Below are 27485 nucleotides of genomic sequence, written 5' to 3'. Positions count from 1 at the left end.
TTTTTGTTTTTTTAACACATTTAATCTGTAAAATAAAAAGCAACAATACACATTGCTTACAATCGCAAGGGACTGCTCACAATCGCAAGGGACTGCTCACTCACTACCCCTTAATTGCCTAATTTGTAAATTTCTATGAGCTACACTAAGAATAGGGCATCTTCTGCAGGAAAAAGCTTTTTCTGAGCTGCAGTGGGGACCATTTAAGGGAGTATGACAGGGAACAGTTATGTGGACCTCAACTTAGGACCTCAGTTTTTGCCTCATCTTTAGTGCCTTCTATTATCAGTATAGATTGTTTTATTCAAAATTTAGTTATTATGCCGCTTCTAAGTACGTGGCTCTGAGCTAGAACTCCACGAAAGCAGTAATTACCTTTTAAAACAGTAACTGACATGCTAGAAGTATTGGCAATTATGAAATGCTTGTGCTTTGCTTTTTCTTCTCTAATTACAGGATTTGGAGTTTTTACTGAACAAGTTGATGAAGCTGTGGAAAATTGATCTAAATGGAAATCCTGTTTGTCTCAAACCAAAATACAGGGACAGGCTGATATTGGTGTCAAAATCACTGGGTACGTAAAAAATATAATTTTTAAGAGAATGACACCTAGTTAACTTTTTGCTTATTTTACCAGCAAGCTTTCAGAAATATAAATATGACATCTGGATCTGTGAAAATTGTCAATTTTAAATTCAATATTTTGAATAAGAGCAAAAGCTAAAATTGAGAAATAAAGTATGAAAAACATCTGCTGTTCAGAAATAATGAATTAAAGCACCTGATACTTATTCCTTAAAGAGAATATTTTATTGCCAATAAAAATGGTTAGCCATAAATGTGTAGAACTTGCTGACCCTTTGCCAAACTTTTGTTGGCATAAATCCTTTGACGATCTCAAGAGACTCCTTAGCTCTTGGTTCTGTAGATAAAATTGATCAAGGTTTTCATTGCTTGATATCTGCCGAATGTTACCATAAGAACATAGAGGAAACCCTTTCATTTGATAGGGGAGCGGGCTGGGGAGACCCTTTATGAGATCCTTACAAATAAGAACATTCCTGAATATGCACTATACTGGGGGAAATGGACAAAAGTACTTTATTAATAGTAACCAAGTGACATAGCATCAAGGAGACGGGCAGTGACCTCTCATGAAGGCACTGGTTTGCTGTGTCCCTGCAATAAGTAATATGGGAGTCATTTTATGTTTTTTAGGTTATCCAGTCCTCACGAAATAGAGTGAAGACCCACATATTTGGCTTACTTAGCATGAGTATAAGCAAATTTTGTATTGAGAGCAACTTATTAAAATTAAATAAATCTCATAGGTCTATGATCTTGCATCTATTACCTGGCTCCCAATTTTGAACCATTTTCACACCTATTAGCCTCAAATAAGATCATTTGCGGCCAGACGAGGTGTCTCATGCCTGTAATCCCAGAACTTTGGGAGGCGGAGGCGGGTGAATTGCCTGAGCTCAGGAGCTCAAGACCAGTCTGGGCAACACAGTGAAACCCTGTCTCTACTAAAATACCAAAGAATGGCCGGACATGAGGGCGTGCGCCTATATCCCAGCTACTCAGGAGGCTGAGACAGGAGAATCACTTGAACTCGGTAGGCTGAGATTGCAGTGAGCCAAGATCATGCCATCGCACTCCAGACCTGGGCAACAGAGCGAGCCTCCGTCTAAAAAGTAAAAAATCATTTGCTAAAAATGAGATGGAATCAGGTTAACTGAGGCACAGTTTCCTAGTCATTCCTCAGCTCTGTTTGGGACATTAACATGAGGAAGAAGAGATTACAGCAAAAGACTTGGGCCGGGCACGGTGGCTCACGCATGTCATCCCAGCACTTTGGGAGGCCAAGGCAGGCAGATCACAAGGTCAAGAGATTGAGACCATCCTGGCCAACATGGTGAAACCCCGTCTGTACTAAAAATACAAAAATTAGCCAGGTGTGGTGGCACGCACCTAGTCCCAGCTACTCGGGAGGCTGAGGCGGAAGAATCGCCTGAACCCAGGAGGCGGAGGCTGTAGTGAGCTGAGATTGCACCATTGCACTCCAGCCTGGCAACAGAGCAAGACTCCATCTCAAAAATAAATAAATAAATAAATAAATAAAAAGTGAAAGACTTGGAATTTCCATTCCTTATCTTTATAACATATTTTTTTAAATTTGTATTTATTACATATATCCCATCCAAAAATATACTAACAAGCTATATAATTATTAATAAAATAGATCTGGAAAGACATCAATAAATATAAGTGGCTGGAAAAATTAAGCATCAAAGAATGACCTTTAGAGTACTGAGACGGGGTTTCACCATGTCAGCCAGGCTGGTCTTGAACTCCTGACCTCAAGTGATTCACTGGCCTCAGCCTCCCAAAGTGTACCCTGCCCGGCCTGACACCTCTGTTAAATAAGGGAGAAAAGGTTAGGAGGGGTGGCTAATTCTAGTGACCATGATTGTGAAAGGATTTACTTTCTATCAGAAAGGCTGTGTTTGAGCACAAACGAAAAAGCTTCACTCTTTGTTCTATCAAAAGTTTAGTTTTGCGCAGTTATTCTCCACATGAGGAAAACTACAAGTAGCCCAATTTCCACTTCAGGAAGTTGAAGACATTAACTTGACAGAAATCTAGTTACTAGGTTTGGCCTGGGAAACAGAAAGCAAGCAAGGAAGCAAGGGAAACTTTGGTTCTGCGATGCATGTGCTCTGCCTCGAAGTGGTAAATACGGCTGCACGAATTGGCTGCCTGGCCCTCCCTGCTCAAGTATTGGGAGACAGTAGTCATGGCAGCAGTCATGGCAGTGTGGCAGCAGCCATGGCTGTAGCGACGGCAGGTCGTAGGGCAGTCAGACGGTTTCAGGTTCTGGTTTAACGTTCGGCCTCCATCTCCGAGGCTGAAGTTTGCGAGGTGTAGTATTGAGTCCAATTTGAGCTATTCTCTTTTTCCTGAAAAACGACACTAAGAAGGAGCTGGATGAGCTGAAACCATGGATATAGAAGGCAGTAAAGAGGGTGCTGGGTTTCTCAGAGCCTGCAGTGGTCACAGCAGCATTGAACGGTGTGGGGTACAGCATGCACAAGAAGATAGCAGCCGATAATCTGAAACCTTTTCTTGATTATTCTACTTTCCGATTTGTGGACAAACTGAGGCTGTGGAGAAAGGCGGAAGCTCTAGGCATTCCAAGTGTAGCTGTGACAGGAGCAGAAAACGAGAGCTAAAGGAAGTGTTTGGTGATGACTCTTGAGATCAGGAGTAAAGAAGCAATGAATACCCCATTTTGAGGAGGTGGAAGAAGGGTCAGAGGTGATCCCTGGGCCTCCATCAGAGAGCCCTGGCATGCTGATTAAGCGCCAGACCAAACAGATGATGGAGGCAGCAACAAGACACATCGAGAAGAGGAAAAAACAGCTGAGCTTCATTAGCCCCTGTACATCTCAGCCAAAGACTCCTTCTTCCTCCCAACCAGAGTGACTTCCAATTGGCAACACTATTCAGCCCTCCTAGACTGCCATTTTCTCGAATGATGCCATCGAGAAGGCAAGGAAAGCAGCTGAACTACAAGCTCATATCCAAGCCCGGCTGGCACTGAAGCCAGGACTCAGTAATGCCAACACGGTGGGTCTGGCTAATCTCCATGCCATAGGCATTGCTCCCCTAAAGATGGAGTTAAAAGACCAAATTAAACCTACACCACTGATCCTAGATGAGCAAGGCACACTGTAGATGCAATAGGCAATGAGGCTGAGCTGACACACCACATCCCTACTCTGAAGGCCAATATTTGTGCTGTGAAGAGGGAACCATTGAAGCAACAGCTAAAATAAAAGCCATCAGAAGACATGGAATCCAATACCTTTTTTGACCCCTGAGTCTCCATTGCCTCTTCTCAGAGCCAGAGATGCACTTTTAAATTCCATGACAAGGGCAAATTTGTGAACACTGCTCAGCGATTAAGGACAAAGGCTCAACTGGAGAAGCTACAGGAGAGATTTCACAAGTAGCTCAAAAAACAGGCGTCTACACTTTGACTAGGCTTGCCTTCATTGCTCCTAGGAAGGAGCTAAAGGAAGGAAATATCCCTGAAATTGAGTGGTGGGACTCTTATATAATCCCCAGTGGCTTTGACCTTACAGAGGAAAATCCCAAGAGACAAGATTATTTTGGAATCACAAATCTTGTTGAACATCCAGCCCAGCTCAATCCTCCAGTCCACAATGACACACCAGTTACTCTTGGAGTGTATCTTACCAAGAAGGAACAGAAAAAAATTCGGAGACAAACAAGGACGGAAGCACAGAAGAAACTACCAGAAAAAGTCACGCTGGGCCTGATGCCCCCTCCAGAAACCAAAGTGAGAATTTCTAATTTGATGCAAGTATTAGGAACAGAAGCTGTTCAAGAAGAAGGTAGAAGCCCATTTCAGAGCTCAGATGGCAAAAAGACAGAAAATGCATGAAGAGGCCAACACTACCTGAAAACTCACAGCAAAACAGAGAAAGGTCAAGAAAATTAAAAAGTTTAAGACATTTCACAGGAGGTACACATATCTGTATATAGAGTTAGAAATTTGAGCAACCCAGCCAAGAAGTTCAAGATTGAGGCCGAAGCTGGGTAGTTGTACCTGACAGGAGTGGTAGTACTGCACAAGGATGTAACATGGTAGTAGTAGAAAGGGGTCCCAAGGCCCCCTTTAAGCATTTTATGCTGCATCGGATAAAGTGGGATGAACACACATCTTACATAAAAGGAGATGATGAGGAGGAATCTGATGAGGAAACCGTGAAGAAAACCAACAAATATGTAGTAGTCTGGGAGGGTACAGCCAAAGACTGGAGCTTTGGAGAGATGAAGTTTAAACAGTGTCCTACAGAGAACATGGCTCGTGAGCATTTCAAAAATCATGGGGCTGAACACTGCTGGGAACTTGCACTGAGCAAATCTGTATTAGAGTCCACTGATAGAGACTACTGCGAGCCCTTGCCTCTCCCCACTTGCCTTTGTCTCATCAGTCCTCTCACTTATTGTGTTTCCCAATCCACTCCCACTTGTTTGTGTGATTTCAGAACTGTGCTAAGCAGACACTGGGACAAAGGGAGAATATCTTCCTCCTTTCTCCATTCAGCCTGGTGTTGCCCTTTATTCCCCTTGTGTGCATATGATTAAAGAGTTATTTTTTTAAATAAATCAATAATTTAATAAAGAATTGCCTTTAATGTAAAGTTATAAGTACTAAGGTGTGTGACAATTTCTTATGGTTTGGAGAGTGCTATCTTGTTCAGTGAAAAAAAGTACATGAAATAAGATATGGAGACAATTTTACTTCTAGATTCTATGGTTCTAGTTTATATTTTCTGCTTCAACATTTTATTTTGTACTTTGGGTATAACACAGTATTATGGCTTATGATTAAGTGGTAGTGTTAACATTTTCAGTAGTATGACCAATATTTTATCAGAATATTGTCATTATCCCTGAAAGAATGTATGATCTAGGCTGCGCACGGCGGCTCACACCTGTACTCCAAGCACTTTGGCAAGCCAAGGCAGGCGGGTCATTTGAGGTCGGGAGTTCAAACCAGCCTGACCAACATGGAGAAACTCCATCTCTACTAAAAGTACAAAAAATTAGCTGGGCTTCATGGCGAATGCCTGTAATCCCAGCTACTCGGGAGGCTGAGGCAGGAGAATCGCTTGAACCTGGGAGACGGAGGTTGTGGTGAGCCAAGATCATGCCATTGCACTCCAGCCTGGGTAACAAAAGCAGAACTCCATCTCAAAAAAAAAAAAAGAATGTGTGATCTAATAAATTTTATTACACTCTTTCCGTATTCTGGGATCTAGTAGAAGACATTACATGAATAATGAGAGAAAATATCTAATTTTCAAAACTACTATACAAAAATTTTATTAGAAAAAAATCTATCAAGCAGAGTCCTATGGAAAGAGAAAAAAAAATTAAGAAAAAAATCATCCTTCTATTAAATGAAGGCTGTGTTCGTGTAATTAAAGAAACAATATAGGCAATATAAAATATCCTATAATAAGGGAATTGTTCAATATTTTATAAGATATTCATAAACAATAGAGGAACAGCCATTGAAAACTGTGTTTAAGGAAAGACATGGTAAAATGTTCACAACACGATATTTAAAAACAGGATGCAAAACTAATATAAATAGAGGATTCCAACTTTATATGCATATATAGAAAATAAAAACATGCTAAGAAATATACAAAAATGTTATCAGTGATTCTTTCTCATTAGGGAATAATACGTTTTTATTTTTTGTGTGTTTTCCAAATGTCTTACAACATACAAAAATTATTTGTATAATTTATGAAGCTGAATTTCTATCACACCTCTGTAATCACAGCACTTTTGGAAGCCAAAGTGAAAGGATTGCCTGAGGCCAAGAATACAGGAGCAGCCTGAGCAACATAGTGAGACCCCATCTCTACAAAAAAATGCTTTTAATTATCCAGGCATGATGGCAAATGGCTATAGTTCTAGCTACTCAGGTGGTTAAGGCAGGAGGATCACTTAAGCTGAGGATTTTGGTGTTGCAGTGAGCTAAGATCATGCCACTGCACTCCAGCCTGGGTGACAGAGTGAGATCATGTCTCAAGAATAAATAAATAAATAAACAAACAAACATAATAAGGGGTATGGCCAGACACGGTGGCTCATGCCTGAAATTCTAGCACTTTGGGAGGCTAAGGCAGGCGGATTGCTTGAGCTCAGGAGTTCCTGCCCAGCCTGGGCAACATGGCAAGACCTTATCTCCACTAAAAATACAAAGAAATAGCTGGGAATGGTTATGCACACCCGTGGTCCCAGTTACCCGGGAGACTGAGGTGTGAGGATCACTTGAGCCCCAGGGGACAGAGGTTACTGTAAGCCAAGATCACTCCATGCACTCCAGCCTGGACGACAGAGCAAGACCTTATCTCAAAAAAAAAAAAAAAAAAAAAAAAAAACAAGAAGGCGTATCGATGATAATTACAGAGCCTTCTAATGTTTTATTTAATTATATTTCCATTGTTTATAACAAGCACATATTCTTTTTGGAATCAGAAAAAAATGTAAAAATAAATAAAACCTCAACAAAAGTACATACATCATGTTTTAAGGTATTTTGAAAACAAATTTATTTCAGTCTATGATGTAACTTAAGTTTCTGTGCTCTGAACCAGAAGTGCATACTTTGACTTATGTTTATATGTATATATTATATTTTTTAAAACACATGTATATTTTTCTCCAGAATTTCTTGATGGAAAAGAAATTAAAAATATAGAAAGACAATTCCTAATGAATTGGAAAGCATCCAAAGATGCCAAGAAAATCAGCAAAAAAAGGAACTGTAAAAATGAGGATGCAAGCAACTCGTTCATAAGTAAGCACTCTGTCACTCATTAGCTGACCACTCTTATAGCAAAGGGAATATTCTAAGCAACAAAAAAATGCCAACAAATAAAATGGTTTTTGTTTAGTATTTTTTTGTTTGTTTTATGGGGTTTTTAAAAACTGATTTACTTAGTTGTATATAAAGATAAGTACAATTTGTCTTGTACTGGAAATTTTACCTATAATGTTTGTATATGAAAATGGTAGCACTCTGAACAAAAGCTGTGTGTGATTTTGTGTAAACATAGAGCCATGAGGGTGGGGAAAGAGGTATAATTTTATATCTGGCAAAAGTGCATCATATCAGCTATGTAAATTGTAAAACCTAAGCCACTAGTATATTTGTTTAGTAACAGTGCAAAAAGGCTGGATGTGGTGGCTCACGCCTGTAATCCCAGCACTTTGGGAGGCTGAGGCAGGTGGAACACCTGAGGTCAGGAGTTCAGGACCATCCTGGCCAACATGATGAAACCTCATCTCTACTAAAACACCAAAAAATTAGCCGGGCATGGTGGCAGGCACCTGTAATCCCAGCTACTCGGGAAACTGAGGCAGTAGAATTGCTTGAACACAAGAGGTGAAGGTTGCAGTGAGCCAAGATTGTGCCATTGCACTCCAGCCTAGGCAACAAGAGCAAAACTCCATCTCAAAAAAAAAAAAAAATAGTGCAAAAATCACATTTTTCATCAGGATAGAAAATAACAATGTATTGGCCAGGCACAGTGGCTCACGCCTGTAGTCCCAGCACTTTGGGAGGTCAAGAGATGGAGACCATCCTGGCCAACATGGTGAAACCCCGTCTCTACTAAAAACACAAAAATTAGCTGGGCGTGGCAGCGGGTGCCTGTAGACCCAGCTACTTGGGAGACTGAGGTAGGAGAATCGCTTGAACCCAGGAGGTGGAAGATGCAGTGAGCCAAGATCATGCCATTGCACTCCAGCCTGGTGACAGAGCAAGACTCCATCTCAAAAAAATAAAACAAAAATGAAAAAATGCATCACAACCACATCTGCAGACTGTACCCCTTCTTATGCACATACCCCAACACCTGAATGTTTTGATTATAATATAGCTAAAGTTGTGTTACAAAGGACGTACCAACGTCCTTTGCCTAACTAACTAATGTAACAAAATGTAACTAAGAGTAATGTGTAAGTTATCTTTATTTTGGAACATCTAAGAACTGACTAGTCTGGCTGGGCACAGCACTTTAATACCAACACTTTGAGAGGCTGAGGCTGGTGGACCACCTAAGGTCAGGAGCTCCAGGCCATCCTGGCCAACATGGTGAAACTCCATCTCTACAAAACATAAAAATTAGCCAGGCATGATGGCAGGTGCCTGTAATTCCAGCTACTTGGGAAGCTGAGACAGGAGAATTTCTTGAACCCAGGAGGTGGAGGTTGCAGTGAACCGAGATTCTGCCATTACACTTCAGCCTGGGAGGCAGAGCAAGACTCTCTCAAAAAAGAAACAAAAGAAAAGAAAAGAACTGACTAGTCACAGATTTTTTAGCCTATGACTTTGGAATGAGTCTCCTCTTTTCCATGATAGAGTTTGAATGCTAATGTTCTTGTTCTACAACTGATTAAGGGAGCAGATAATGACATAGTGAAGGGGCTAGGCCAGGGGAATAGGAAAAGGGAAATGGGGATGCTGTACTGAGGCTTTATGCACAGATAGCCTATCGTAGGAGCTCTGTCATTCTAGGACAAGGTGTTTGACATGAGGAGGAACATGGGTGGAGAAGCATGGAGCCCTAGTGATTTTGCCATATCATGTTCACTGAATACTATGGACCAAGTATGGTGGTTCACACCTGTAGTCCCAGCACTTTGGGAGGCTGAGGTGGGAGGATAGTTTGAGCCTAGGAGTTCAAGATCAGCTTGGGCAACACAGTGAGACCTCATCTATACAAAAACTATTTTAAAATTAGCCAGGCATGGTGGCATATGCTTGTTGTCCCAGCCACCTGGGAGACTGAGGCAGGAGGATCACTTGAGCCTGGGAGATCAAGGCTGTAGGGAGCCATGATTGTGCCACTTCACTCCAGCCGGGGCAACAGAGCAAGACCCCATCTGAAAAAAATAAAGAATATAAACTATGGAAAATTATTAGGTAGAATGGGACTTTCTTAGTTGACAATATACTCATGAGTATATTGCAATATACTGTGTTGCAATGTGAATTTCTCAAGATCTGAAACTTCTAAAATAGTCAGAAAGCATTTTTCCTCTATTCATTGCTGGCTGGCTGTGAAGGGCAGAAATAGACCTAGGGTAAGGATTCTAGTATTTGACATATTTTCAGTATTACACCAAAGATGTCACCTTTTTAATATTTAATACTAGCCCTCACCCCAGAATCGGGCCAATTCTAAAAATAATGTAGTTTCTTTCATATTAACAGATTTTGAAAATTCTTCCTAATTTAGGAGCAACTGTATTAATTGTTAATATCAATGAAATTTTACAAAGTAACACTATGTCTTTAAATTTAGAACTTTAAAAAAATTGTAGTCTACTAACCAAAGCAATCTATACAATGCAATCCCTATAAAAATTACATTCTTCACAGAAATAGAAGAAAAAAATACTAAAATGTGTATGGAACCACAAAGAACCCCAAATAACAAAGCAATCCTGAGCAAAACCAACAAAGCCAGAGGCACTGCACTACTAGACTTCAAGATATATTACAAAGCTATAGTAACCAAAATACCATGGTGTTGGTATAAAAACAGAAACATAGACCAGTAGAACAGAATAGAGAACCCAGAAACCAATCCACTTATCTATAGCCAACTAATTTTTGGCAAAGGTGCCAAGGACATACATTGGATCACAGCTCACTACAGCCTCAATCTCCCAGGTTCAAATTATCCTCATGCCTCAGCCTCCCAAGTAGCAGAGATGATGGGCATGTGCCACCATGCCCAGCTAATTTTAAAATATTATTTGTAGAGATGAGATCTCACTGTGTTGCCCAGACTAATCTTGAACTCCTAGGCTCAAGCTATCCTCCTCTTCAATAGATAGTGATTGGAAAACTGGATATTCATATGCAGAGGAATTAAACTAGATATCCAGTTCTCACTCTATGCAAAAATCAACTCAATCTGAATCAAAGACCTAAATGTAAGACCTGAAACTTATAAAACTACTAGAAGAAAACATAGAGGAAATGCTTCAGGACATTGATCTGGGAAAAGGTTTTATAATAGGACCTCAAAAGCACAAGCAATGAGAACAAAAATAAACAAATGAGATTATATCAAACTAAAAAGCTTCTGCCCAGCAAAGGAAACAAGAGTGAAAAGACAACATAAGAATGGGAAAAAATATCTGTAAAGTATTCATCTGACAGGATTATTACTCAGAATATACAAAGAAATGAAACATCTCAACAGCAAAAAAAAACAACAATCCAGTTTTTAAATGGGCAAAGGATCTGAACAGACACTTCTCAAAAGAAGACATACAAATGGACAACAAATATAAGAAAAATATGCCCAATATCACTAATTATCAGGGATGCAAATCAAAACCACAATGAGGTGCTGTCTTATCCCAGTTAAGATGGCTATTAACAAAAAGACAAAAAAATAACAACAGCTGGCCTGTTAATGGTGGCTCACACCAGTAATCCCAGCACTTTGGGAGGCTAAGGTGGGTCAGGAGTTCAAGAACAGCCTGGCCAACACAGTGAAACCTGTCTCTACTCAAAACACAAAAATTAGCAAGGTGTGGTGGCGCACGCCTGCAATCCCAGCTACTTGGGAGGCTGAGGCACAAGAATTGCTTAAACCCAGGAGGTAGAGGTTGGCAATGAGCTAAGATTGCATCACTGCACTCTAGCCTGGGTGACAGAGTGAGATGTAGTCTCAAAAAAAAAAACAAATGCTGATGATATTGTTTGACTGTGTCCCACCCAAGTCTCATCTTGAACTTTAGCTCCCATAATTCCCATGTGTTGTGGGAGGGACTGGTGGGAGATAACTGAATTATGGGGGCTGTTTTGCCCATACTGTTCTTGAGATCTGATGATTTTATAAGGGGTTTCCCTTTTTGAGTGGCTCTCATTCTCTCCTGTCTGCCACTATGTAAGGTGTGCCTTTCACCTTCTGCCATCATTGTGAGTCCTCCCCAGCCACGTGGAGCTGTGAGTCCATTAAATCTCCTTTTCTTTATAAATTACCCAGTCTCAGTTACGTCTTTATCAGCAGCATGAAAATGGACTAATACAGCTGGTGAGGACACAGAGAAAAGGGAGTTCTCTTACACACTATTGGTGGAATGTAAAGTTGTACAACCACTATGGAGAACAGTATGGAGGTACCTCAAAAAACTACAAATAGGAGACTGGACGTGGTGGCTTACATCTGTAATCCTGGTGCTTTTGGAGGCTAAGTCAGGAGTATCAGTTGAGACCAGGAGATCAAGACGAGCCTGGGCAACAAAGCAAGACACCATCTCTTTTTAAAATTAGCTCAATATGATAGTACACACCTGTAGTCCCAGCTACTCAGGAGGCTGAGGCAGGAGGATTTCTTGAGCCCAAGAGTGTGAGGCTGCAGTGAGCTATGATCAAATCACTGCACTCCTATCTGGACAACAGAGCAAGACCCTGTCTCTTGAAAAAAAAAAAAAAAAAAAAAAAAAAAAGCAAAACAAAACAAAAAACCTGCAAATAGAACTACCAGATGTTCCTCAAATTTAAAAATAAAATTCCAAAAAAAAGAAAAAACAAACAAAAAATTCATGAGACTACCATGAAATAAAAATAAAAATAAAAAAGAAAATTCCTGGCCAGGTACAGTGGCTCACTCCTGTAATCCCAGCACTTTGGGAGGCCAAGACGGGCAGATCACAAGGTCAGGAGTTTGAGACCAGCCTGGCCAACATGAGGAAACCCATCTGTACTAAAAATACAAAAATTAGCCAGGCATTGTGGCAGGTGCCTGGAGTCCCAGCTACTCGGGAAGCTGAGGCAGGAAAATTCGCTTGAATCCAGGAGGTGGAGGTTGCAGTGAGCCGAGATTACGCCACTGCACTCCATCCTGGGCAAGGAGAGAGCAAGACTCCATCACTAAATAAATACGTAAATAAATAAATAAAAATTTTCTTGAATTTAAAAAAAAGAAGAAGAATTACCATAATCTATGAGTCCCACTACCGGCCACCTATTTAAAGGAAAAGAAATCAGGATATCAAGGAGACATCCATACCCTCATGTTTGTTGCAGGAGTATTCACAACAGCCAAGATACAGAATCACCCTAAGTGTCCAACGACAGATGAATGTATTAAAAAAAAAAAGTGGTATATATACACAATGGAATACTATTCAACTATCAATAAGAATGAAATCCTGTTATTCACAACATGGATGGAAACAGAGGACATTATGTTAAGTGAAATAAGCCAGAAACATAAAAAGTGAAACAGTGCATGTTCTCACTCATCTGTGGAAGCTACAAAAAAAAAAAAAAAAAAAGGCCGGGTGCAGTGGGTCACACCTGTAATCCCAGCACTTTGGGAGGCCAAGGCAGGTGGATCACAAGGTCAAGAGATAGAGACCATCCTGGCCAACATAGTGAAACCCTGTCTCTACTAAAAATACAAAAATTAGCTGGGCATGGTGGTGTACACCTGTAGCCCGAGCTACTTGGGAAGCTGACGCAGGAGAATCGCTTGAACCCTGGAGGCAGAGGTTGCAGTGAGTCGAGATCGCACCACTGTACTCCACCCTGGTGAGAGAGTGAGACTCCATCTCAAAAAAAAAAAAAAAAAAAAAAAAAAAAGTTGATCTTATAGAAGTAAAAAGCAGAAAGAGGATAATACATGCTGGGAAGGGCAGAGGGGAATAAGGCAAGGGAAAAGAGAGATTTGGTAAAGGTTACAAAATTACAACCAGATAGGAGGAATACATTTTAGTGTTCTACAGCAGCTGTCCCCCAACCTCTGTAGCATCAGTAACTGGTTTTGCGGAAGACAATTTTTCCATGGACCAGAGGTATGGTGTAAGAGGGTGGATTGTTCTGGAATGATACAAGCTCATTACATTTATTGTGCACTTTATTTCTATTAATGTTACATTGTAATATATAATGAAATAGTTATACAACTCACCATAATGTAGAGTCAGTGCCCTGAGCTTTTTTTCCTGCAACTAGATGATCCTATCTGGGAGTAATGGGAGATAGTGACAGAACATCAGGCATTAGATTCTCATAAGGAGCTCACAACCTAGATCCCTCACATGTGCAGTTCACAATAGGGTTCATGTTCCTATAAGAATCTAATGCTGCAGCAGACCTGATAGGAGGCAAAGCTCAGATGGTAATTCAAGTGATGGAGAGCAGCTATAAATATAGATGAAGCTACACTTGCTCACCTGCCACTCACCTTCTGCTGTGTGACCCAGTGCCTAATAGGCCACAGACCAGAACCATGGGGATTGGGGACCCCTGTTCTATAGCACTATAGGATGACCACAGTTAACAATCATATATAGTTTCAAACAGCTAGAAGTAGAATATTGAATGTTTCCAACACAAAGAAATGATAAATGTTTGAGATGATGGATATGCTAATTACCCTGATTTGATCACTATACATTATATGTATTGCAACATCACTATGTATCCTATAAATATGTACAATTATGTCTCAATTAAATTTTTTAAATGAGCAATTTAATTTTCTCAAAACTTATTATTAATAAGTCCTTATTAATCTCTTTATAATCTAGTGTGAGCCCCAACTAACACTAACATGAACAACAATCTTTTTTTGTTTTTTTTTGGAGATAGAGTCTCTGTCACCCAGGCTGGAGTGCAGTGGCACAATCTAGGTTCATTGCAACATCTGCCTCCCAGGTTCAAGAGATTCTCCTGCCTCAGCCTCCCAAGTAACTGGGATTACAGGTGTACACCACTACACCTGACTAATTTTTGTATTTTTAGCAGAGATGGGATTTTACCATGTTGGCCAAGCTGGTCTTGAACTCCTGAACTCAAGTCACCCACATGCCTCAGCCTCCCAAAGTTCTGGGATTACAAGTGTGAGCCACATGGACACGGTGGGGGGGGAGCACTACACACTGGTGTCAGCTGGGGGGAAATAGGGGAGGGACGGTGGGGGGTGGGGAGCTGGGGAGAGATAGCAAGGGGAGAGATGCCAGATGTAGGTGATGGGGAGGAAGGCAGCAAATCACACTGCCACGTGTGTACCTATGCAACAATCTTGCATGTTCTTCCCATGTACCCCAAAACCTAAAATGCAATAAAATAAATGGGAAAAAAAATACAAGTGTGAGCCACTGCACCCAGCCCAAAAACAATCTTTAAAGTCATATAGATAAATTAACAACAAACTATTTGAAATGAAATTAGGAAAATAATCCCATTTACAATAACAACAAAAGAATACAATACCCAGGAATAAACTGATTTGAGGTGAAAGACTTATATGCTGAAAACTACAAAATATTGATGAAAGAAATTAAACATCTCCTGCAATGTCTGCTTATAAATTTTAAAAGATATTAAACAAGACACAAATGAAAAGACACCTCATGTTCATGAATTAGAAGACTCAATATTGTTAAAATGTCCATAAGACCAAAAGTGATCTACAGATTCAATGCAATTTCTATCCAAATTCCAATAACACTTTTTATAGAAATAGAAAAAAGCAATTCTAAAATTCCTATGGAACCACTAAAGATCACAAATAGTCAAATTAATCTTAAAAATGAAGCACAAAGCTGAAGGCATAACATTTCCTAATTTTGGAATATATTACACAGCTGGACTCGGTGGTTCACACTTGTAATTCCAGCACTTTGGGAGGCCGAGGTGGGCAGATCACGGGGTCAAGAGTTGGAGACCAGCCTAACCAACAAGGTAAAATGCTGTCTCTACTAAAAATACAAATATTAGCCAGGTGTGGTGGCACACAACTGTAATCCCAGCTACTCAGGAGGCTGAAGCAGGAGAATCACCTGAACCCAAGAGGCAGAGTTTGCAGTGAGCTGAGATTGCAACACTGCACTCCAGCCTGGGCAACAGAGTGAGACTCAGTCTCAAAAAGAAAAGAAAAGAAATATATTCCAAAGCTACAGTAATTCAAATAGTATGGTACTTGCAGAAGACAGACATATAGAGAAATGGAAAAGAATACAGAGCCCAGGAAAAAATCCACACATACATAGTCAATTGATATTTGGCAAAGGTGCCTAGAATATACAATGGGGAAAGAGAAGTCTCTTCAGCAGATAGTAGTTTTTGTTCCTCCAAAGAAGACATACAAATTTTTCCAAAGAAGACATACAAATGGCCAGCAGTTATATGAAGAAATATTCAATGTCAGTCATCATCAGAGAAATGCAAATCAAAATTGAAATGAGCTATCAGCTCACATCGGTCAGGATGGCTTTTTTTTTTTTTTTTTTTTTTTTTTTTTTTTTTTGAGACAGAGTTTCACTCTTGTTGTCCAGGCTATGGTGCAATAGTGAGATCTCAGCTCACTGCAACCTCTGCCTCCTGGGTTCAAGCGATTCTCCTGCTTCAGGCTCAGAAGTAGCTGAGATTACAGGCATGCGCCACCACACCCGGCTAATTTCATATTTTCAGTAGAGACGGGGTTTTGCCATGTTGGTCAGGTCTCAAACTCCTGACCTCAAGTGATCCACCCACCTCAGCCTCCCAAAGTGCTGGGATTACAGACGTGAGATATGGTGCCTGGCCAGCTATTATTTTTTAAAAGGTAACACATGTTACAGAGGATGTGAAGAAATTGTAACCCTTGCACACCATTGGTGGGAATGTAAAACAGTGCAGCCACTATAGCAAACAGTATGAACCTTCCTCAAAAAATTAAAAATAGGACTTCCATGTGACCCAACAATCCCACTTTTGGGTACCTATCTAAAAGAATTGAAATCAGGATCTCCAAGAGACATTAGTACTCCTATGTTCATTACAGCACTGTTCCCAATAGCCAAGATGTGGAAATAAGGTACATGGACATTGGACAGATGAATGAATATGAGCCAGTCACAGAACGATAAATACTGATTCAACTTATCTAAAATAGTTAAATTCATAGACTCAAAGAGTGGAATGCTGTTGCCACAGGTGAGGGGAGTAAGGAGGACTTACTAATCAATGGGCATAAAGTTTTGATCAATCAAGATGAATAAGCTCTAAAGATCTACTATATAACATTGTACCTAAGGTTAAAAAAAAATCATGTATTGTACATTTAAAAATTTGTTAAGAGGGTAGATCTTGGCCAGGTGCGCTGGCTCATGCCTGTAATCTCAGCACTTTGGGAGGCTGAGGCGGGTGGATCACTTGAGGTCAGGAGTTCAAGACCAGCCTGGCCAATATGGTGAAACCCCATCTCTAGCAAAAATACAAAAAAATTAGTTGAGTATGGTGGCATGCGCCTGTAGTTCCAGTTACTTGGAAGGCTGAGGCAGAAGAACTGCTTGAACCTGGGAGGCAGAGGCTACAGTGAGCCGAGATCACACCACAGCACCCCAGCCTGGGTGAAAGAGCAAGACTCTGTCTCAAAAAAAAAAAAAAAGAGGGTAGATCTCATGTTAAATATTTTTGCTACAATTTTAAAAATCCATATAGAATGTTAGAGTATGTAAGCTTCATTTCATACCTTGTGGTAGTTGCTATTATAATAATTATTAATAATTTAAAATGTAAAGCACTCGGATCTGGAAGGCAAAGAACGGGGGGCAAGGGAAGAAAAAGAACCTGACATTTACTGCACTAAACATTTCAGATATTTACATACATTATTGCATTTAATCATTATAACCTGTGAGGCAGGAGATTATTATATCCATTTTGCAGATGAGAAAGTTCAGTTTCAGAAAATGAAGTGACTTGTATGTTTACAAAGCTAGCAGGTGGAACAGGATGAATTATGCTGGGATATAAGGACAATTAATGGTCTAAAGCAATAATGTTCTACTTAGAAATTCACTTCAATTTGGTGGGAATTTAGAAAAATTGAAGATGTGGAAATATGTGATATGTAAGCAATTTTTATAACTAAAAAGGAGCTAGAAGAAAGAATAGGAAAATACTATGAATTTCAAAAAAAAAATTTTTTTTTTTTTTTTTGAGACAGAGTTTCGCTCGTTACCCAGGCTGGAGTGTAATGGCGTGATATCGGCTCACCGCAACCTCCGCCTCCTGGGTTCAGGCAACTCTCCTGCCTCAGCCTCTCGAGAAGCCAGGACTACAGGCACGCGCCACAATGCCCAGCTAATTTTTTGTATTTTCGGGGTTTCACCATGTTGACCGGGATGGTCTCAATCTCTTGACCTCGTGATCCACCCACCTCAGCCTCCCAAAGTGCTGGGATTACAGGCGTGAGCCACCGCGTTTTTTTTTTGAGACGGAGTCTTGCTCTGTCGCCAGGCTGGAGTGCAGTGGTGCAATCTTGGCTCACTGAAACCTCTGCCTCCTGGTTTCAAGCGATTCTTCCGCCTCAGCCTCCCGAGTAACTGGGACTACAGGCACGTGCCACAATGTCCGGCAATTTTTTGTATTTTTAGTAGAGACGGGGTTTCACCATGTTGGCCAGGATGGACTCGATCTCTTGACTTCGTGATCTGCCCACCTCGGCCTCCCAAAGTGCTGGGATTACAGGCGTGAGCCACTGCGCCAGGCCGAATTTCAAAAATTTTAAAGGAGTACTCAAATAGATTACACAATTTACTATATTGAAAAACGGTCTCGGCTGGGTATGGTGGCTCACGCCTGTAACCCCAGCACTTTGGGAGGCCCAAGCGGATGGATTACTTGAGGTCAGAGGTGGTGAAACCCTATCCAAACAGACAGTACAAATGTGGAACTCTCAGGATTAAAAGCAGTGACATCCCTGGATATCTGTATGTAATATACAATAACCCTATCCTTTTGTATATGTCCAATAGCATACTATATGGTCTTTATGCAAAGACTCTTTTATTATGGTGCAAGAGAAAGGGAAAATATAAATTAAAATCTAGAAAATATATTATGTATTTTCAAAATCTACAGTATACCTACCTTGCAGATCTTTAGAAGAGTTAAGATGAACCTTTTAAAGGCACCTCTGTACAGCCAAATACACTGTAAGGGAACAGGAATTCTTAAAAAGATAGTAATAATTTTTGTACTTCCTAATCTTTTACATATTTTTGATAGCCTTGTAAATTTGGAGCTCTATATTGGGGATTATGGTAAAATTATAGGAATTATTATAACCTCTAACTTCAAGGATCTTAACAATTTAAAAATTTAATCATAAGTATAGCCATATAGCTGTATAACACAAAATTGTAAACATACTGTAATACCTTAATAAAATCCAAAATATACACACATCTTTTTTTTTTTTTAAGACGGATTTTCTTTCTTGTTGCCCAGGCTGGAGTACAATGGCACAATCTCAGGGTTTCGTCCACCGCAACCTCTGCCTCCCAGGTTCAAGCAGTTCTCCTGCCTCAGCCTCCCGAGTAGCTGGGTTTACAGACATGTGCCACCACGCCCAGCTAATTTTGCATTTTTAGTAGAGACAAGGTTTCTCCACATTGGTCAAGCTGGTCTTGAACTCCTGGCCTCAGGAGATCTGCCCACCTCAGCTTCCCAAAGTTCTGGGATTACAGGTGTGAGCCACCACACCTGGTCTACACACATATCTTTTAGCACCTACTTTTATAAAAGCACTTCTATAGAAAAATTAATGTATTCATTTAATAAACATGTATTAAACACCTTGAATGTGTCCCAGAATATGCCAGCCACTGTGAATTAGAGGTGAACAGGGTAGTCCTCACTTAAAAGGAAATTACTGCTGGAAAGGGAGGAGGATCTGAAAGCAGGTAAATGATGTGGAATGTTAAGTGCCAGAACAAAAGTATGGATATATCCCCAAAACTAATCATGACTTATTTACTCCCTACAAGTTAAACAATTTGAAAATACAAACTAACTCAGAACAATAAAATTAAGGGCAGTTAATATTCATATTAATGTTGGCATGCCCATTTTGTTTATAAGAGTTGACAATGAACTTTATAGGTTTTTGTGTATGAAAGTCTGTGCTATTATATCTTGGGTTATTAATTTTATTACTAGTTTTACTGTGTATTCATTTAGCTTTATTTAATTTTTAGATAATCTAATACTGTTATACTGTTTTACAGTTTAGTTATTAGTTTCAAAGCAGAATGCTTTTAATTCTTTGTGTGCTACAGGTAACTTTGAAGCCATACATCACATAGTTCCTGTTTATTACCCACAGGTGGGTAAGCCAAAATTAGTCTTTTTCTCTGAAATACAGAGATACCCTGTAAATGGAAATGCATCTCCAGAAAGTTCCCGAGAAGATTACACTAAAATTATTAAAGAGATGGGGTAGGTTCTTTCAAATACTTATGTGACTTTATCTTTTTGGTGGGTAGGAGACATCCTCACAGTAAACACAGAGGAACAGAGGCCATCCAATCTGTCTCCTAGTTCTTTGTTCTCAATCCTTTTTGGCCAAACACAGAAAGAAAGAAAGAAAAAGTTCATTGTTGGTCTGCCCAAACAGTCAGAAAGTTACTGTGGGAAGGTCATTTCTGGAAGAGTTGGGAATTAGACTGAATATACCCACTGAGGTAGGGTAGGGGACTCAGGAAAATCCCAGAGGCAGAGGTTAAGATGTCTCAATGATCAGGGATTCTGTCAAAGGAGTCCGAGGTCCAGCTGATGATGAGTAGTCCACCAGTGGCAGAGCATATGGTTGCAGAAAGAAGTCCAGAGGACTACAGAATTAGGCTACTTTCACCACTTCTACAAACCAAGGGTTTTTAAGCTATTGTCTCTGAAGGAGATGAAAGTTTCACCTGATGAGGAAAAAAATTGCTTTTTGGTTTAAAAAGGTATTGCTTTGATGGAAAAATAAACCAGAGCCGGGAGTGGTGGTTCACACCTGTAATCCCAGCATTTTGGGAAGCTTAGGTGGGTAGATCACTTTGGTCCAGGAGTTCAAGATCAGCCTGGCCAACATGGAGAAACCCTTCTCCACAAAAAAATACAAAAATTAGCTGGGCATGGTGGTCCGTGCCTGTAGTCCTAGCTACTTAGGAGGCTGAGGTGGGAAGATTACTTGAGCCTGGGAGATAGAGGTTGCAATGATCTGAGATCTTTCCACTGCACTCCAGACTAGGCAACAGAGTGGGACCCATCTCAATAAATTAAATAAATAAATACCCATACCAGAAAGTAATTTCAATTACATATAAAACATTAGACATCTGCCATATGCTGGGCAACACTGAATATAAAAACTCAAATGAGGCGGGGCACAGTGGTTCACACCTGTAATCCCAGCACTTTGGGAGGCCAAGGTGGGTGGATCACGAGATCAAGAGATCAAGACCATCCTGGCTAACATGGTGAAACCCATGTCTCTACTAAAAATACAAAAATTAGCTGGGCGAGGTGGCACACACCTATAGTCCCAGATACTGGGGAGGCTGAGGCAGGGAAATTGCTTGAACCCAGGAGGCAGAGGTTTCAGTGAGCTGAGCTTGGGCCACTGCACTCCAGCCTGGCAATTGAGCGAGACTCCATCTCAAAAACAAAACAAACAAACAAAAAACTCAAATGAGATAATGCTGATCTCAAATATTTTGCCATAAGCTGGTTGGGGAGTCAAATATAATAAGATTACTTTATAGTGTGACAAATGCTATGGGCTTTAAAAACCAGATCCTAACACATCTTATAAATGTTTCATTAAACTTATTTTTTCATTAATAATCAATATAATGATTGTTCTATTGATCTTTCCAACCATATTAGATTAGTCATAACAATATACTAAAGGCCAATAGCATATTTCATTGAGAAAGTAAACAGTGCCAGGGGACATACTTTGGAATAGTTTTCCTTTTTCCAGAACTGCCTGCTGAAGGTCAAGTGAGTTTATCATGAGACACTCTTTGCAGGGTCCCATCAAGGGATGATGATTTGGCATTGCCTAGCAAAGCCCACCTCAAGAAGCCCTGTGAACATTACTGCTGCACTGTCCTACCTCTATTCCCTGCAGAGTGGTTCAGGCTTGCCGGGATGCAGTCTTAGGAGAGAGAAGGTCTGTGGGTATGGAAAGTGCTTTTTGGGGAGAGAAGTGAAAGGATATGCAGGGAGTCCTCATTTTGGCTTTGACTCCTCTCCATTCACAATAAAACAGGAGATGTGCGAGACATTTATTGCTTATGTCCCTTGTCATTACCAAACCATTGCCTGCCTGTCTGTAGCACCCCGGTATTCTTTAAAGATTTACACAACTGTTATCAATTCCCAAACAGTGTTCTTAAGTTTTATTTATTTGCCAAGCATTTTGAAAAATTTTGTTAGTATATCATCAAGGTAGAAAAAAAACAATAAAAATGTACACAGCCTCAGAAAACAATGTTGAATTCTATATGTTGCCACATACATTGTTAGAAAAATAGCGAGCTCTGGCCCATTCCCCATCTCTACTAAAAATATAAAAATTAGCTGGACGTGGTGGCACATGCCTGTAGTCCCAGCTACTTGCGAGGCTGAGGCAGGAGAATCGCTTGAACCCAGGAGGTGGAGGTTGCAGTGAGCCGAGATTGTGCCACTGCACTCCAGCCTGGCGACACAGTGAGACTCCATCTCAAAAAAAAAAAGAAAAAAAAAGAAAAGAGAAAAGCAAAAAGCAACCGTTTGACTTAATTACTTTAAGGGAGAGAATGAGCTTGCAATAGTAGATGTGTCCCTACACTCTATGTTTAATATTCAAGGTGGGGAGCATGCTCAGAGGTGGAAATAAGCTTACAGTGCATCTTCCAAAAGGCCAAAGGTATGTGCCCCACATTCCTTTAGGGTTCTACACACTGGAGGCTCTGCCTGTATCCTATGTGGAGCCAGTGAAGCAACATCTGTCCAAAGACAGGGGAATGTTTTCCACCTCTTTTATAAATGCGTGCAATCTGTGCTCATGTATATTTATACAAGCCTGCTTTCCCTACTGGGAGGAAAAAGTCAGACTCATTGACGTTGTTTTTGACCCTCAAACTGAACTTGATACTATCAATGTACACTTTAATTAAAGATTAGGTCAAACCTATTTTTTATTTAAAGGCTGATTCTGAACAAATGCCTTCACTGTTCAATTTAAAAAACTATGGTATTAAACAAACAAAAAGGTACACATTATTGCTTCTTTCTGTGTTTGTCACAGTAAATACTTCTGACAGATGTTTCCTCTCTTTGCAAACATGCTAGGAGGTGCTTTAGCCTTAGTAATTTTAAAATAGACATTAAATGCATTTATATATTACATTTAAGATCCACTGAGAATACTGTGTAGCACCATACAATGAAAAACAAATTGTTACTTGATTATTTAACTATCTTTCAAGCCCAAGCAATGTTAATAGAGTCAATCCATCTCTTTTGTTAATGTAAAAATAATAACTTTCTAGCTGGGTAAAAATGCCCTTAATTTCAGATACCTTTAAGGAATGCAAATCACTGGGACCCACAATTCACAGGAAATATTCACTGTATGTTATTTAACTATTTCTAAAATATCTAGTATCCTTTGTAAGCATATGGAAGCATTAGGTTTCTTTGAATTAAAAAGTGAGCTTGAATAACAGTTAAAAAAAAAACTTTCCTTCACCACTGTTAAGGTTATGTTTGAACACTTGTAACAACAGATCTATGTGCTTAGGAAAGAATTTTTAAAACTCAGATATTTTTAGTCACAAAACTCTAGGATGATGTTATATAAACTCACTTGCAAAGTTCAAAATGACTTTAATTTTGCTTTGTTAAACATAACAGTCTATTTAATTTTATGTGCAAAATAAGCTTATGTGTATCAGTAATATAGGTATAATGTTAATATTTTTATTTGCAGTTCTCAAAGAACCATTTTGAAATTAGGATACTCCCCTCCTTCCCAAAAAAGTGCAATAGTGGTAAGCAACATAGTTTTTAAGGCTGGGTGAGATGGCTCATGCCTATAATCCCAGCACTTTGGGAGCTAAGGAAGGAGAGAGGATTGCTTGAGGCCAGGAGTTTGAGGGCAGCCTGGGCAACACAGTGAGATCTCATCTCCATAAGAAAAAAATATTCAGGTGTAATAGCACGTCTCTGTAGTCCCAGCTACTTGGGAGGCTAAGGTGGGAGGATTACTTGAGCCTGGAGGTTGAGGCTGCAGTGAGCTGCAATTGTGCCACTGCACTCCAGACTGAGCAACAGAGCAATAGAGCAAGACCTTGTCTCAAAAAACAGAAACATTTTTTAGTTAAAATAGACTAGTTTTAGTTAAAACAAGCTAGTTTTTGTGACTTCTAGTCTCAACTCTGTCAATGTTTTACTCTGTGAACAAGAGTTATATAAGACCTAATTAAAAACAATTATATTATTTTCCATTTTTAAATGCCTATATTTTGAAAGCTGAACCTTCATTATCCAAACAAATGTTAAAAGACAGTGGAACTCTTTTAAGAATACGATAAGCCCATTTTATAGGTGGGAGAATGAGGCTTGGAGAGGTACAATCAGAAGGACCCAAGGTCACACAGTTGCCATGAGCAGAGCTAGGACTTGAACACAGCTCACTGACTCCAATAGCCAACCTCTCAAGTACTCTGCTGCAGACTCTCACAAAACTGCCCTTAGGAACAGGAAGGGATAGTAATAGAGGACAGGTGAGGAGGTGATTAAGGTGAACTGGAAAGCACATGCAACTGTAGTTGTTTAGCTCCACAATGGTGTAGCCAGATGGACATGCATCACACTAGCTGGCAAGTGAGATATCTCGATTATGAAATCATCTGATTTTTAAATATTTAACTTTTTCTTTAAAAATAACCTACACAGGCCAGGCACGGTGGCTCACGCCTGTAATCTCAGCACTTTGGGAGGCCGCGGCGGGCAGAAATCACGAGGTCAGGAGTTTGAGACCAGCCTGACCAACATGGTGAAACCCCGTCTCTACTAAAAATACAAAAGTTAGCTGGGCATGGTGGCTCCTGCCACTACTCAGGAGGCTGAAGCAGGAGAATTGCTTAAACCAGGGAGGTGGAAGTTGCAGTGAGCCAAGATCGTGCCACTGCACTCCAGCCTGGGGAACAAAGTGATACTCCACTTCAAAAAACAAAATCCATGTACTAGAATGGGTAAAAAGAAAAAAGCAAAAACTGATAATGCTGGCTAGGATATGGAGCAACTGGAACTCTCATGTACTACTGATTGGAATGCAAAAATAGTACAGACACTTTGGACAATAGTTTGACATATTCTTTTATTTACGTATCTATCTTTTGAGAGACAGGGTCTCATTTTGTTGCCCAGGCTGGAGTGCAGTGGCTCAAACACAGCTCACTGCAGCCTCAACCTTCTGGGTTCAAGCAATCCTCCTGCCCCACCTTTCCGAGTAGCTGAGACTACAGGCATGTACCACCATACCCATTTAATTTTTTAAATGTTTTGTAGAGACCAGGTCTTGATATATTGCCCAGGCTCGTCTCAAACTCTTGCACCTAAGCAGTTCTCTCACCTCGACCTCCCCAAGTGCTGGGATTGCAGATGTGAACCACTGTACCCAGCCAGTTTGACATATTCTTATAACATTAAGCTGGGTGTGATAGTGCATGCCTGTAGTCCCAGCTACTTGGGAGGCTAGGTTGGGAGGATCACTTGAGCCTTGGAGTTCAAGCCTGCAGTGAGCCGAGATCGCACCACTGCACTCCAGCCTGGGCGACAGAATGGAGCCTCCTTAAAAAAAAAAAAAAAAAAAAAAAAAGGTAAACATACATTTTAACACATCTAGCAGCTAGCAGTTCACTCCTGGTTATTTTCCCAAGTGAAATGAAAACATATACTCACAAAAACCTGTACCTGAACATTTATAATATTATTCATAATCACCAAAAGCTGGAAACAATCCAGAAGTGTTTCAGCTGAAGAATGGATAAACAAACTATGATACATCTATACAATGGAATACCATTCAGCAATACAAAGGAATAAACTAGTGATATACTCAACAATGTGGATCTCAAAAGCATTATGCTAAGTGAAAGAAACCAGACTCAAAAGGCTACACATACTATATAATATGCTTCTATTTGTATGACTTTCTGGCAAAGGCAAAACCACAGAGACAGAAAACAGATCAGTAGCTGCCAAGAAATGGAGGTGGGAGAAAGGGTTGACTGCAAAGGGTCAGCACAAGATAATTCTGGAGAATGAGAGAAATGCTCTGTATCTTTATTGCATTGATGGCTACAAGACATATGTTTATGAAAGCTTGCTGAACTGGGTGAATTCACACTGACAAGGGTGAATTTATGTAAATTACGATTTAAACAATGAGGGAAATAGTTGAAAGGTGAAAAAAATACCAATTAATCTATTGTTTTATATACATATAAAACACTTTTATATTAAAAACAAAATGAAATGTATGCATGATTATTTTGCATTATAAGGACAATCTGGGTGCAAAATATAAGAAGCCCCAGACACCTCAAATTTGCTTCATCCTAGACCTGTTCCACCTTTCCTGTAATTTTCTTATTTCCATATCTCTTACAAATCATAGATTTTTCACATGGTTCACTATATCAAGAGGAAAATCTTTGTTTCTGCTTCCTTTTTAAAGCCTGACAGGATTCACACAGTTTGGCGATTAATCGTTAGCCTTTAATATGATTATTGTGTCCTAGATTCTATATGTTTGCTACCTTTTCGGAATACTTTCATTCTTTTAATTTAATGCTTTTTTTTCCCCTCTATATGTAAATACAGGGATCTCTCTTTGAAGCAGTCTGAAAGCTTGCTGACAAAAAATGATGTGCATGAACATCACCTTCTCCATAGCCCCAAAGAAAAAGAAAATTTGTTTGTGGAAAATGAGTAAATTCAGCCTCACGTGACAGGAAACGTTTGATTTTGTTTTTAACCTTATAGGACTAGGCAACAATATTTTTTGTGGGTTTGTAGCTTTATGGTATCTCATTATATAAGAAAAACTTTTAAGTTCTTGTTTGATTTGCTGCTTTATACAATCGGAAACTTTGCTTTCCACCTGTGAATTCAGGGACCTAGTTGATTTATTCCTCATTATATACAATTTACTGGGAAAATACGTGTTTTTTCATTCAGCAATAGAAGCCCCTTCAATGGCGCGATCACAGTTCACTGCAGCCTCAACCTCCCAGACTCTTGAGATCCTCCCGTCTCAGCCTTCGGGGTAGCTGGGACTACAGATGTGAGCCACCGAAACGGGCCTCTTTTTGAATCAATAGAATTTTGGTGTGCTTCTTTCTAAAGCGTAAATCTAATTACAGTTATTGGATGGGAATTGAGATGAAAGCCTCAGTACCATTCTGATTGACTAATGTACTAAATCTGTGGGCCACTACTTCCAAATAGTGACACCATTGCTACTGACGGCTTGGTAGTTCCAACTTAGAAATCTACTGGAAAGTATGAAATGATGGTGCATATACAAGAGCGCAGTTTCTTTGGTGACATTTTAAATTTGATATTCCGTTTGACCCCAAAGAAGGTAAGAAATATCCTGCTCTTGGCTTGAGCCCGAGAGTTGGAGGCTGCGGTGAGTCGAGATGGCCCCACTGCACTCCGGCCTGGGCGACGGAGACCCTGTCTCAAACACACAAAAAACCAGAAAACGTCCTATCTACTATGTGAAGTTCTGGCATTGTTTCCAGGGTGTCCTAATTACGTTGCTAGAAAGTACTCAGATTCCCCTACGAAAACGACAGGTCCAGGACCTGCAGAAACCGCCGCGGGCTGGGGCGGCCGGGGGCCCACGGCTTCCTGGGGCGGCACTGAACAGGCTTTGGGGCGCAGCGCCCGCTTTCTAAAGAAGGCTGGGATCGGATCCCGCCCCGCTGCAAGTCTGCTTTGCGTGGGTCCACAAGTACACCCCCAGAAAAGAATGTTAGGGCCAAATAAAGAGCGGTGGCCCCCGCCGGGGCAGCGG

The 27485-nt window shown here is 40.2% G+C and overlaps 1 protein-coding gene and 1 pseudogene across 2 annotated transcripts in view; both read left to right on the top strand.

The window, feature by feature from the left end:
- The window catches only part of PPP1R42 (protein phosphatase 1 regulatory subunit 42), a 62525-nt gene extending 35470 nt beyond the window's left edge, over positions 1-27055 (top strand). The window contains exons 6-9 of one of the 2 annotated variants that reach the window (XM_032296262.1): positions 457-574; positions 7283-7414; positions 19699-19858; positions 26285-27055. In XM_032296262.1, coding sequence (XP_032152153.1) covers positions 457-574; positions 7283-7414; positions 19699-19858; positions 26285-26396 — 522 coding nt within the window. In that variant the 3' untranslated portion in view covers positions 26397-27055. Of the gene's footprint in view, positions 1-456; positions 575-7282; positions 7514-19698; positions 19859-26284 lie in introns of those variants that run through there. The other variant, XM_032296261.1, reaches the window with a different exon arrangement.
- LOC116563407 lies at positions 2890-5181 on the top strand (annotated as a pseudogene).
- Positions 27056-27485: the final 430 nt, after the last annotated feature.

Source organism: Sapajus apella, unplaced genomic scaffold (genome assembly GCF_009761245.1).
Source record: "Sapajus apella isolate SASKATOON/1434 unplaced genomic scaffold, GSC_monkey_1.0 scaffold35, whole genome shotgun sequence".
Taxonomy (NCBI): domain Eukaryota; kingdom Metazoa; phylum Chordata; class Mammalia; order Primates; family Cebidae; genus Sapajus; species Sapajus apella.
This window is presented reverse-complemented; position numbering and strand designations above follow the sequence as displayed.